The following is a 12,463-nucleotide window of genomic DNA, read 5'->3' as shown; positions in this document are numbered from 1 at the left end:
GAGGGAGGGATGAAGGGAAGGAGAGAGGGAGAGAGAGAAAGAGAGAGAGACTGAAAGAAAGAAACAGAAAGAAAGAAGAAGGAAGGAAGAAAGAAAGAAAAGAAAATGCAAAACCTGGAAAAGGTCAATTTAAAAAAAAAAACATTTGGAAATTTCTAAGGTCATCATTGTGCTTCAGTTTTCAAAAGTAAAATCAAATAAATATCATTCCCAATACTGAAATATTTGAAGAAAGTTTCCCCTCAGAATGCAATTACCTTTAAAATAAGCAGCTTCAAGAAGAGCAAAAATAAAATGTGCTCAAATTTCTCAATATCTTCTTGTTTCCTAAAGCTATTATTGTTCATTTTATATGCATAGTTAAGACAAGGGATATTAACATTTACCTTAGAGCATGTACATTTCAACTTCAGTCATGAGGGCTCAATCCAGGAGCCCAATGTGATCTTCCCACTATGCCTGCACAGCTCTGGCTTCAGTCTCTGGCACAATCCCCATGTCATCATGGAGCAACAAACCATGGCTCTCCCTTAGCTCTTTATGGAAGTTGTATCTGTTATTATTGTATTACTGACCATAAGAAAAAAAGCATGAGCCCCTTGGGAAAAGGGTCCTCTGAGGCAAAATGATAAGGCCTCTCTCTGTATTCTGTCCACAGCTAACAGGACAGTGTACTTCTTCTACAGCCATACAAAGGCTTTGCTCATGATATGCTTTTTCAGGTTCCCAATTGGTCTCATTTGGATCTTCTAGATAAAAAGTACATGATGGCTTTAAACGAAGAATTCTGTAAGTTACACATTCTGGATCTTGGGTTTTCAATAACCTAAGGATAGCTACAATTATCTTGTTTCCCCAAAATTCTCAAAACGCATACACTAACATTCATTAAATATGCCATAAAGTATTAAGAGGAGGGAGTTTTAGAGGGGGGAAAGGGAGGAAGAAACTAGAAGAGATGTGTAATAAATTTAAAAATAATAAGGTGAAAATTCCCAAATGATTAGAAACAGGCCTCAGCATAAATTGTGCTAAGATACTGACGATCATGATGAAACAATTTTATACATAATTTTACCTTTAAATAAACCAAACAACCTACATCAAGTATCCCATAACCACTCTTATATGATGGGCAGAGTCATGGGAAGGACAGGTGAAAGAAGGAACCAAAAAGCCACTTCCAGGTATTAACCAAAAATGCAGAGCTTAGGGGCAGCAAGGTGGTGCAGTGAGTGAACAAAACACTGGCCCTGGAGTCAGGAGGACCTGAGTTCAAATTTGGAATCAGACACTTGACACTGACTAGCTGTGTGACTTAGGGCAAGTCATTTAACCCCAACTGCTCTGCCTTCTGCCTCAAAAAAAAAATGCTCAGATTAAAAACAGAAATGACTGATCTCTCAAAATTATCTTCCTATATATGCCACTCCTAGTTCATAAGATACTTTACAGTCTACCAGGTAACACTGGCCAACAGGGTGTATTTCTTTACAACCAATATAAAGCCAAGAACACAGATATGAATCAAGACTGCTCTTCAGCAAGGGGTCCTGCCATGCAACAGGAGGAAAACTGAGATGGTAACAATCCTTACCACCTCTCTCTATTGTATTGTTTGGACAGCCATATTGCAAATGAATGCTATTGAGAAGGGAGATAACATGAGAGAGATGAGGAAAAATCCACCCCTTCTCAAAAAACAACTCAACTCCCATGCCCAGCTGTTAATGCATACATATCATTTTTACCTACAAAAAAAGATGACATTGATATGAATGAAGTAATTTCTTATGACACAGATATGGTGCACTTTCTGAGAAGCTCTGTGCATTTAGTTCACAGAAACTTGTTAACTCACCCTGCTCACCAACACTTCATAAATCTGGGAGAAAAGAGGTACTAACATTTCGATTTTACAGTTAGGTAAGTAAGAATAAAAAGAGTAATGATTTATTTACAGTTATACTGGCATCCTGGTCCAATTTTTTCTAATTCATTTTTTAACCCTAGTTCAGTTTTTGAGTAAGGGTGTTTAAATAAGGAAATAACTTCCTATGAGCTTAATTTGGCACTGGAAAAGATCCAAGTGCTGCCAAAAATGAACACAAATACATATATACTATAAAGTAAAACTTTCTAGAAGATTAAACTCAAATGAAGAATAGGTTGCTATACTGCTGAACAGGTAAACATAACCTTATTTCTTTTCTTTTTTCTTTCCTTCTTATTTTTTTGGGGGGGGAGGGCAGTCAAGGTTGAATGACTTGCCCAGCAGTAAGTGCCTAAGGCTGGATTTGAATTCAGGTCCCCCTGACTCCAGGGTCCATGCTTTGTCTACTGCACCACCTCCCAGCCCCAACACAATCTTATTTCAAAGAGCTTCTTCCATTCCAATCAATGAATATTTCCATTAAACAGAGCCCCAGTAACCCAGTTCTATATGCCTCTGGATTTTACTGTGGACTTTGTTTTACAACCCCCTAATGCATTTATTAAGTAATGTAAATTACCATTATCTGCATTTGCCCCTTAAATCCAAGATAGTAAGGGCTCTAAGGCACAGACTATGTGTATCCCTCCTAGCACTCCTCTGAACACAAGAAATAGAGGTTTAATAAATATTTGATAAAGTGGAATACTGATGAGTACTTATGGGCATAAGAAGCCTCCCCTTTTACTACCCTCCACTCTGGTTAAGGAATACAGTTATTCATCTCCTATAGTTTCTTTTTTTTTAAATAGAAACAATGAATAATGAAGAAACACATGTTTAGATGCTTCTTAAAAATCAATCTAAAGTATAAAAGAGAGTTAATAAGATAATACATGAAATTCTTTTTAAAATTATTTTGACTAAAATCACCACATTAAATTTAGCCACAGATAAACCATCAAATAATTCAACCTCTTGATTTTACAAATAAGAAACTGAGGCCAAAGAGATAGTAGATGACTTGCCCAAGGCTACACAGGTAGAGAAGAGGTGAGACTGAAATTGAAAGTGAGTCCTCTGACTCCAGATCCAGGGTCTTTTCACTACACTATACTGCACACACATATCTTGGACATAAGAAAAATGATCATTTTTATTTCATTCAATTTTAATTTACCTTAAAACATACAAAAATACTTCCTGCTTCAGGCATTCCTTTTCTGAGAATAGCTTGTCTCTTCTCAATATTTGAAAAAAAAAAATATTATTTTAGAAGGCTAGGGAATGTCTCAGGATAAAATTTCCATTTAACACAACTCCAGATAAAAAATATTCTATCATTTGGAATTTATTGGAAAGAAATGTTTTCAGTTTATACAAATAGGGATCTGATTTAATCTAACTCATTATAACTTAAATGTTTTTCCAAATGTCACTGTAGATTTATTTGTCTAAATAAATGTCTTCAATTTAACATTTATCAAATGGTAAGGCAGAGATGAGAGAAGCCTCAACTTCAGGAAACCCATGTTCCAGGCCTGATCCTGCCACTTACTACCTGCATGACCTTGGACAAGACTTTGCGGTCTCAGTTTCCTTTTCTGTAAAATGAGAAGTTTAGACCAGATGATCTCTAAAGGTTCCTTCCAGTTCCAATTCTCTAAGAGTCTATGATAACAAAGGGTCTTTTCAGCGACACACGAAGGTATTTCTGAGGACAGTAAGGTCTTTAGTCAGTTTAGGAAAATATGTGCATATCCAAAATTCTCAATTAAAGGTCTCCATAAATATAAAAGTTTATCATGAAGGGCCTTTAAATTTGAAAATATCCTCATAGTAGTATTTTTCATGGGTGTGAAAGTATTTCAAAGAATTTCTGTAAAAGGAAAAATTGACATAAAACTTCTCATCTCTCTCAAACACATAAGACCAAAAGAAAAAATTACTAGAAACGGCAGCAAATTCACCTTTTTTCATGATTACATCTGCACTCATTTTTTTAAAAAAACAGCAATTATAAACATGAACATTATATACATTTAGTGAAATTTTTTAATCTAGTGATCAAAAACATTTTTATCAAGTCATTTCTGATGGGATATGACCTATGCAAGGTGGGGGGGAAGTGGAACTGAGAGGGGAGAAAGAGGAGAATGAAAACACTTTTTACAACTGCCAGTCATAATAAATGTTTACTCACAATGTACATATGGCTATCTGGGAAGTTAAACTATAAATCAAGAGATAAGAAGAAAGCCACACTGTTTTCATTCCCACAGAGCCACAAAGATTTGATGCCTCATTAATTCAGTACTTGGTAGAAATACCCTATCCAAATTCTCATTCTCCTGTTTGTTTTATTTTATTAAGGTCAAATAGTCTCTAAAGACTCAAGATTATCACTCACCCACATCCCACCGGAGCCAGTAAACAAACCAAAAGTATCTCACTATCATAGCAAACACCTTAAGTGTCAATGCAGAACTTTATCTTTAGATAATAAGCCAAAATGAGATGTTATGAAACAGAATCTTGTTCCAGGTTAAGAATTGTCTATCAATTATTATACTTGCTTTTTTTTAGGGGACAAACTGTAAAATGTGAAATCAAAGAGCTTACAAAAAGAATGGTGAGGGGACCAATTTCAGAAAGAAATATCCTTTCTCTGGCTCTGAAATGCTCTCATATCTATGTCTGAGACGAGATTAGGTCACTATAGTTTCCAAAATCATTCAGTCATGGTTTTAAATCCATTTCTAAATGTTCCTTGTGCTGAAAGCCAATAGATTTAAACCATAAAACATAAAAGATTCCTTGCTTTCTTTTTGTAGCTAGAAGACAAGACATCCCTTCCTTGCTCTACCCAGAGTCGTTCCTACTTGCGAAAATAAAAATTTCATGGTAACTAATCAATGCTCCCTACAAGCCAAAAAATGTCACCTCTCATATGAAGGGGAAAAACTGGGAGGGCAACGTCAGCAAGAGGGACTTGATGTGCTGGTAACAAAAGTATTTCTATCTCTGAGCTGGCAAACAGGAACCATGGGTTGACATTTTTTTTTTTAAAGAATGCTGATAGAAAGAAGTAGGGGGAAAGGTCATATAAATCACATTCCAGTTTCTGTTGACAAAATAATAGTAATACCGTTGAGACTGTAAGGGCTGACACACCTGACACACTTCCTCCTAAGTGCTCAGGTTCTGATAACACCCCAATTTGCAACCTTGAGCTCTGTATCCTATAATGCCTGTGACCTAACACTACACATAGACATGATAATGCTAAACCAGTCTCAGTCTCTCTCTGCCTCTTTTCACGCCAGCCAGCTCCCATTACAAAGACCCTGTGTCATTTCCAAAACCCATCATCAAGAAAGGAGAGGTTGCTCGGTTTCACCCCATGGAAGAAGCAGAGAAAAGGCAAGTGGCAAGATAACAGCAATTTTATGGAAATCTGGAGTCCCCCTCCTCCTCCTTCAACTAATAAAAAACCTGGGGCTGGGTCAGGGAAGGTATATGGCCTTCAAAGTGCCTGGTACAGAGTTAAAGGGGAAAAAGGCCTCACACAGGAATAGGGGAAGGGGGATTAGAGTAGAGAGAAATAGGGATGGAAGAATGAGGATAAGGACTTGGGGATAGAAGTACTGGTGGAGTACAGATAAAGGCAGGGAGAGTTCAATATGGGTGGGGGGAAGCAGCAATACATGTCAGGGAGGGAGGTGAGGGAAGTAACGAAAGGAAAGGGAGAAAGGACAAGAAGGGAGGACAGGAATAGGAGTTAAGGAATAGAGATAAAGGTGACAGGCAGGGGTGGGGGGAGCAGGGATAAAGGTGGGAGGAATATAGGTGCCGGAAGGATGGAGAACAGGGATAAAGGTGGTGGAGTAGGGATAAAGATGAGGGCAATATAGAAATGAAGGGGAGTAAGAATAAAGGTGGGGGAGGGATGGAGAAAAGTAAATAAAGGTGGGGGTAGGGATAGAAAGAGGAAGGATAAAAAATGGGGGAACAGGAGCAGAAAGGGGGGAGGAATGGAAATGAATAGGGAGGACAGCAGCGATGGAGAGATAAGGGTAAAATTGGGGGGAGCAGGGATGGAGGAAATACAGACAGACGGGGCAGCAGGGATGAATGGAGCAGCGGTAAAGGTGCGGGGAAACAGGGCCCGAGGCAGCAGAGATAAGGGGGGGCAGGGGTCGCGGCCCGGCTGACACCTCCGGGGACCACCAAGAACAATGATGCTCCAGCCCAGGCCCCGCCCCCGTCCCAGCCCCGCCGCCCCGGAGCCAGCGGCCTCCCGGGCCCAGGCTCCGCCAGTCACGACCCCCGCGCCGCGGGCCGGGCCCGGCCGGGCGGGGCCGCGCTCACCTCCAGCTCCGTGTCCGCCGCCTCGGCCGCGCCGAGGATCTCGCTGGGCAGCTCGGCCAGGTCGGTGACCCGGATGAGGCCGTCGTGCAGGAAGATGGTCTCCTCCTTCACCGAGAGCCACTGCGCCGAGTCCGCGGCCGCCGCCGCCGCTGCAGCCGCCGCGGCCGCCGCCGAGGAGCCCATGGCCGAGCGGCCCGAGCGGGGCTGGGGGAGCCGCGAGCCGCCTGCCGAGGAGCCGGAGCCGGAGCCGGAGCCGCTAGCGCTCCATGGCCGCCCCCGGCCCCGGGGATCCGCGCTCGCGCCCACGCCGCCGCCGCCCTAGGCAGCCCGAGGAGCCGCCGCCGCCATGTCTCCACCCCCGACCCGGAGGCCCTGCCGCTCCCGTCGCCGCCGCTCCCGCGCCTGCTCCCGCGGCCGCCGCCGCCGCCGCCGCCGCCCTGAGGATCCCGATCCGCCTCCGCCGCTCCTCAGCCAACTGTCAATGAGACGCCATGTTGGGGGCGGAGGCTCCCAGCATGCCCCGCGGAGCGGACAATACAGGCCCCGCCCCCGACCTCCGCCTGGCCCCGCCCCTGCTCGGGAGTTCGGGGACGGAGGCCCTCCCTCCCCCACTCCCTCTCTCCGGGCTCGGCCCGCCCCGCCCCGCCCAGCCCCGCCCTGCGCTCCTCCACCCCCTCCCGCTGCTCCTCCCTCGCAGCTCGGCTGCCTCCCAGATGGTCTGCTCCGGGGCTCCTGGAGGTGGCCCTCGGCGTGACCCGCCTCGCACTCTCCTCCCCCGACCCTGGGTCTGCCGTCAGTCCGGCAGCATCCCCGCCCCCCACACCCTTTTATTGAGTGGCCCCTATCATTCTATGCAGTCTGTAGGCCGGGTACCAAGCTAAGTTATTAGGCCCCAAAGCATTTATTAACCACCAACCGTAACCGTGTACCTGGCTCTGTGCAAGCATTGAGGAAGAGCCTATTATGTACCAAGTCCCTGCTCCCGAGAAGTTCACAGTCTGGGAACGCAGAGATGAGAAAGGGCCCCAGCATCTTGAATTGAACCTTAAATTCCCCCCGGGGGAGCAGAAGACTCTCCATGATATTCCCCTTAGGGCTCTTAGAGTCCAACCTTCCTCATTTTACAGATGAGGAAACTGAGGCACCGAGAGGGCAGAATTCAACCTCTCAGTATCCAAGGCGGCTCTTTAATCCTAAATTGCCAGGGATATTGGTAGAGGGCGTTTCCTCATCCCCAAGTTCCCTGTACTAATAAAATGACAGGTCCATCCCCTTTGGGTGTCGAACACTGTGCACTGGAAATGCAAAGACCATTAAAAAAAAAAGTTCTGCCTTCAAGGAGTTTATAATCTACTGGGGGAACACAATGGCCAGTGACGTGTTATTTAGTCCCGTAAGCTTTTATTAATCTGCCCATTCTGTGCCCAGCATTGTGCTAGGAGCTAAAGACATAAAGAAGGGGAGAAAAGCCCCCTTGGTCGGGGAATTTACATTCCACGGGGTGGATACAATGTGTACTCAAGAGTTACATTTCTGTAGCACTCTAATGCATTATCTCATTTGAGCCTCACGACGTAGTGAGGTAGGCGCTATTATTATCCCTCTCACCTCTGAACAAGACAGCCTGACAGCCAGGGGAGGAGAATCACAAACTGGCAAATTTGGGAGGGGCCTCACGGAACATCTGAGCCAACCTTCTCTGAACAACATTCCACTCTGCATCATCCCTGGCAAGCGGTAATTCAGCCTTTGCTTGGAGACCTGCTTCGATGGGGAGCTCATTACCATTGGAGGAAACACACGTCTCCCAGGTGCAGCTGGAATTGTCTGGAAGCCCTTCAAAATGTTGTTTCTCTCTGCTCCTTGCCTCCCTAAGGTCTCTTCTAATACAACAATTCTTTGGTTTGTTAGCTCCAGGAAGCCACAGATTTGCCTTCCATGGTTAGCAAATCTAAGTGCAAAAGAATTTCTTTTCAAGTACACACACACACACACACACACACACACACACCACACACACATCACACACCACACACCATACACAGACATACACACCACACACACCCACACACCACATACACATACCACACACACATATACACACACCACACACACACACACACACACACACACACACACACCACACATACCTAAGTTAAAATCCGGTTTCAAGAATTCATTAGCTGTGTGACTCTGGGCAACTCAACCTCTATCTGCTTCCATTTCCTCATCTGTAAAATGGAGATAATAATAGCTGAGAAATTCCTGAGAAATAATTAATCCCTGACAAAATAATTCCTGAGAAACCCCACAGGATTTCTATGAGCACAATTGAGATTAAAGTACTTTGCAAACCTTAAAGTCTTGTATAAATGCCAGTTGATATTAGTATATTTCTCTTCTTCTGGGCCATCAGAACCAGTACCAATGGATGGAATTTACAAGAAGGCAGATTTCAGGTCAATATAAGAAAGAAAGACAGCCCATGGTTAAAAGACCAGGAGAAAGCCTGCAGGTGAATTGGGTTGCTTGATTTGAGGAAGTATTCAGACAAGAACCTCGAAGAATATGATGTGGATAACTTGTGATCTACACCAGTAAAAAGTCAAAGTCTGCAAAGGTCAACAATTAAATAGTGCTTTAAGATTTGCAAAGCACAGTTTTTTACATATACATACATCCTTTGGTCCCCACAATGATCCTGTGAGATTGGTGCTATTACTATCCCTATTTCACAGATGAGGAAATAGAGGCTCAGGGAAGTTGAGTGATTTGTCCTAGCTCTTGCAGCTAACTAGTTAAGTACCTGACATAGGATTTGAACCATCTCCCAGCATGCTTTCTATTGTAGCACTTAAAAAAGCATAAGGAAGAATTCCTCATCCTTTGGAGCTGTCCAGCAGAGGAAGGGGCTAGGGAGTCTTAAAGGTCCCAAAAAGCACTTTCTTTCCAACAGGTAGTGTAAGAATTATTCTCTCCTTTTAATAAACAAAGAAATTAAAATCTCTCTTTCTGCTACTCTCTTTCTATAGCATTCTTTCCACCACACCACACTGCCTATTATTGTTAACTGTATTTGGGCTTCAGCCCCCACTAGCCTGGAAGCACCATGAGGAAGGAGTCATGTCTTAATCTAAGTTTTGTATCTTCCCCCAGCCCTTGGCACAGTGATCTGCATACACTGAAGAACATAATAAGCACCTGATGAAGTGAAATGACCAATGTCAATATTACCTTTTCCTCAAGGTTTCGACGCCTCTGTGATGTCATCTTTTGTGGGCACTCCTCCAATGCTGCACGGAGCGACACATCTATTCTTTTTTGTCCTGTATGATTCTTGGTCATAACCAGTTGATCAATCAGTCAATCAACACAGTAATTAAACACCTATTATGTGCCAGGAACCATGCTAAACCATTTTTAATTAAAATTTTACTCTTTAACTAACAGAAATCTATTTTCTCTCTCACTCCATTGGGGGAAAAGAAAGAAAAAGAAAACAAATTCTTTGTAACAAAAATGCACAGTCAAGCAAAACAGATTCCTTCATTGTCCATGTCCAAAAACTCTATGACTCATTCCACGCCCTGAGTCCACATCAGTTCCCCATCAGGGGGTAGACAGCCTGCTTCATCATCACCAATTGAATCATTGGTCATTGCATTGAGCAGAGAGTTCTTACAGCTTTCGAAGCTGTTTATCTTTACGATATTGTTGCTGCAGAAATGGCTCTCGATTCTGCTCATTTCATTTTTCATTTGTTTAGACAAGTCTTCAAACTGGTTCTTTTATAATATCAATGTCATAAATTCTGACTCTGCATCCGTTCATGCCAGTCTTTTTCATACCTCTTCATATTCTTCCACAAACCCTTCATAGAGAATTTAGCCAAATGTTCTAGGTGTTGTTCTTAGAGATTTTTTAACATTCCCTATGTTCCCCAGTCAGGCTATCTGTTGTCTCTCCTTCTGGATACACTTCATTTTCTGATCATGCATTTTCCTGGATGACATCACAGAATCTTAGACTCTCCAAACTAATAGGGACCTCAGAGGCCATCTTGTCTAGCCTGGACCTGAACCAGTGTCATCTCTAATACACTCATTATATCCATTCCTTATAACCTCCAGTTAGGGGAAGGAAACCTACAACCTCCTGAGGCAGCCCTTTCTATTTTGAGGTGGCTCTAATTGGTAGGGAGTTTTTCCTGACATCAAATAAAATCTGCCTCTCTATGCCATTCCTTGGGGGCAAGTCATCTTATATAATATGCTGCTCTCTACTGTTTCTCTTTTGTCTTTGTACACCAAACAAGTCCCCATCTACCTAACACAGAGTGAATGTAATAACTAAATAGTAATTGTTTCTGTTTTACCCAGGAACCCTAAGGGTCTTGCCCTCCCAGTTTGATTTTATTTTTTTTGATGAAAGGGGCCATCCCTTGAGTAACTTAAAGAAGCTTACTCATTGAATGAGTGTAACTCACTCAAAGTGAGAATGTGATAAGACCTTAGCCTGAAAGGGCCAGGGTCTCACATGGCATCCTGGGCCATCTCCAGTCATCCTGATGAATGTCAGGACACTGGACCCAGATGGCTCAGGAAAAGAAAGTGAGGTTGGTGACCTTGCACAGCCCTCTCTCACTCAAATCAAAGTCAACTGCAAGTCATGTCATCATCTTGATGTCACAGTCCTCTTTGAGAATGAAGGACAAATACAACAACAACAATATGTATGTAACATATATATTCATTTATTGGTCTGCAGACTCCTGAGGTCCCCAAGACACTTTCAGGAGATCCACGAGGTTAAAATTATTTTCATAATAACACTAAGACTTTATTGCCTATCAAAATTTTTCTCCCTTTTCCAATTACATATGTATGCGAGATACATTCTTTATATACTTCAACCAAAATAACACATCACAACAGAATGAATGCAGAAACAGATATGAGAATCTAGATGTCTTCTCTTAAGCCAAACAAAAAGATTTGCAAAAAGATGTAAAACTCTTCTCACTAATTTTTTGGCTTGAAAAATATAGTTCTTTTCCATTAAAAATATGCATTTCTGCTAACATGGAAGGATTGTTATTATTTTAAATGGATTAATAAATATAAACAAAAACTCTTTGGAAAGTTCTCAATAATTCTTAAGTGTATAAGGGAGTCCTAAGACTCCTAAACTTGAGCACAATCTGCCCAATACATTCACAGAAGCAGATTGGTATTCTGAAAAGAACACAAGCTCAGAGTAGGGACATCTGGGTTTGAAGCTTAAATCTGACATTTACAAGCTGAGTGCTATTGAGTAAGTGAATGAATGAATGATTGAATGAATGAATGAATCCAGCAATCTCACAGGGCTGTTGTGAGAACTTTGTCTTTCTTAAGTTGTGTCCAACTCTTTCTGACTCCATTTGGGGTTTTCTTGGCCAAGATACTGGAGTGGTTTGCCATTTCTGTCAGCTCAATTTACAGATGAGGAAACTGAGGCAAACAGGGTGAAGTGACATGCCCAGGGTCACACAGCTACTGTCTGAGACTGGATTTGAATGACAGTATTTATAGAAACCAGTATTCATAGATTCATAGAATTTAAGAATTGGTAGAGACCTCAACAGCCATTTGATGTAACCCATATCCAGTCAAAATCCTTATTAGAACATACCTGAGAACAATCCTTATTAGAACATACTTCCTCTTTTTAAAGAACACCATAACTCAATATCACTAGAAGACCATTAATATTTTTAAAAGATGAGGCTTTGTAACAGAGGCCATTTAGAGTAATTCAGATCCCTGTGCTAGTCCCCAAAAGGGAACCCAACACGCTCTTTCTCCTGTTCAGCTCTGGCCTCATTTTTTATTTTCAACAAGATATATCTTTTAATACATTGTTTCTATCCATACATCTGCATATCATTTCTTGGACAATAGGCATTCTTCATCCACTTGATTTTTGCTATGTGGATGATTACACTGAACTCTTTAGAAGGATAACAAATCTCATTTATGAGGCTCTGCAGTTTTGTGGAACTTGATACAATTATCAAAATGTCATCCAGCATTTGGAGGGTCACATTTTCTTTAGAAAATTGCTGGCATCTGAGGCAGCCAGGTGGCACAGTAGATGCAGTGCTGTACTTGAAGTAGC

At 42.3% G+C, this 12,463-nt stretch overlaps 1 protein-coding gene across 8 annotated transcripts in view; it reads right to left on the bottom strand.

Moving 5' to 3' along the window:
- HECTD4 (HECT domain E3 ubiquitin protein ligase 4) overlaps positions 1–6,583 on the bottom strand; it is a 204,681-nt gene extending 198,098 nt beyond the window's left edge. For all 8 annotated transcript variants that reach the window (XM_072600404.1, XM_072600410.1, XM_072600405.1 and 5 more), the window contains exon 1: positions 6,305–6,583. In XM_072600404.1, the coding sequence (XP_072456505.1) occupies positions 6,305–6,487 (183 nt within the window). In that variant the 5' untranslated portion in view covers positions 6,488–6,583. The remainder of the gene's footprint in view (positions 1–6,304) is intronic.
- Between the last annotated feature and the right edge of the window lie 5,880 nt (positions 6,584–12,463).

This window comes from Notamacropus eugenii, chromosome 4, assembly GCF_028372415.1.
Source record: "Notamacropus eugenii isolate mMacEug1 chromosome 4, mMacEug1.pri_v2, whole genome shotgun sequence".
Taxonomy (NCBI): domain Eukaryota; kingdom Metazoa; phylum Chordata; class Mammalia; order Diprotodontia; family Macropodidae; genus Notamacropus; species Notamacropus eugenii.
This window is presented reverse-complemented; position numbering and strand designations above follow the sequence as displayed.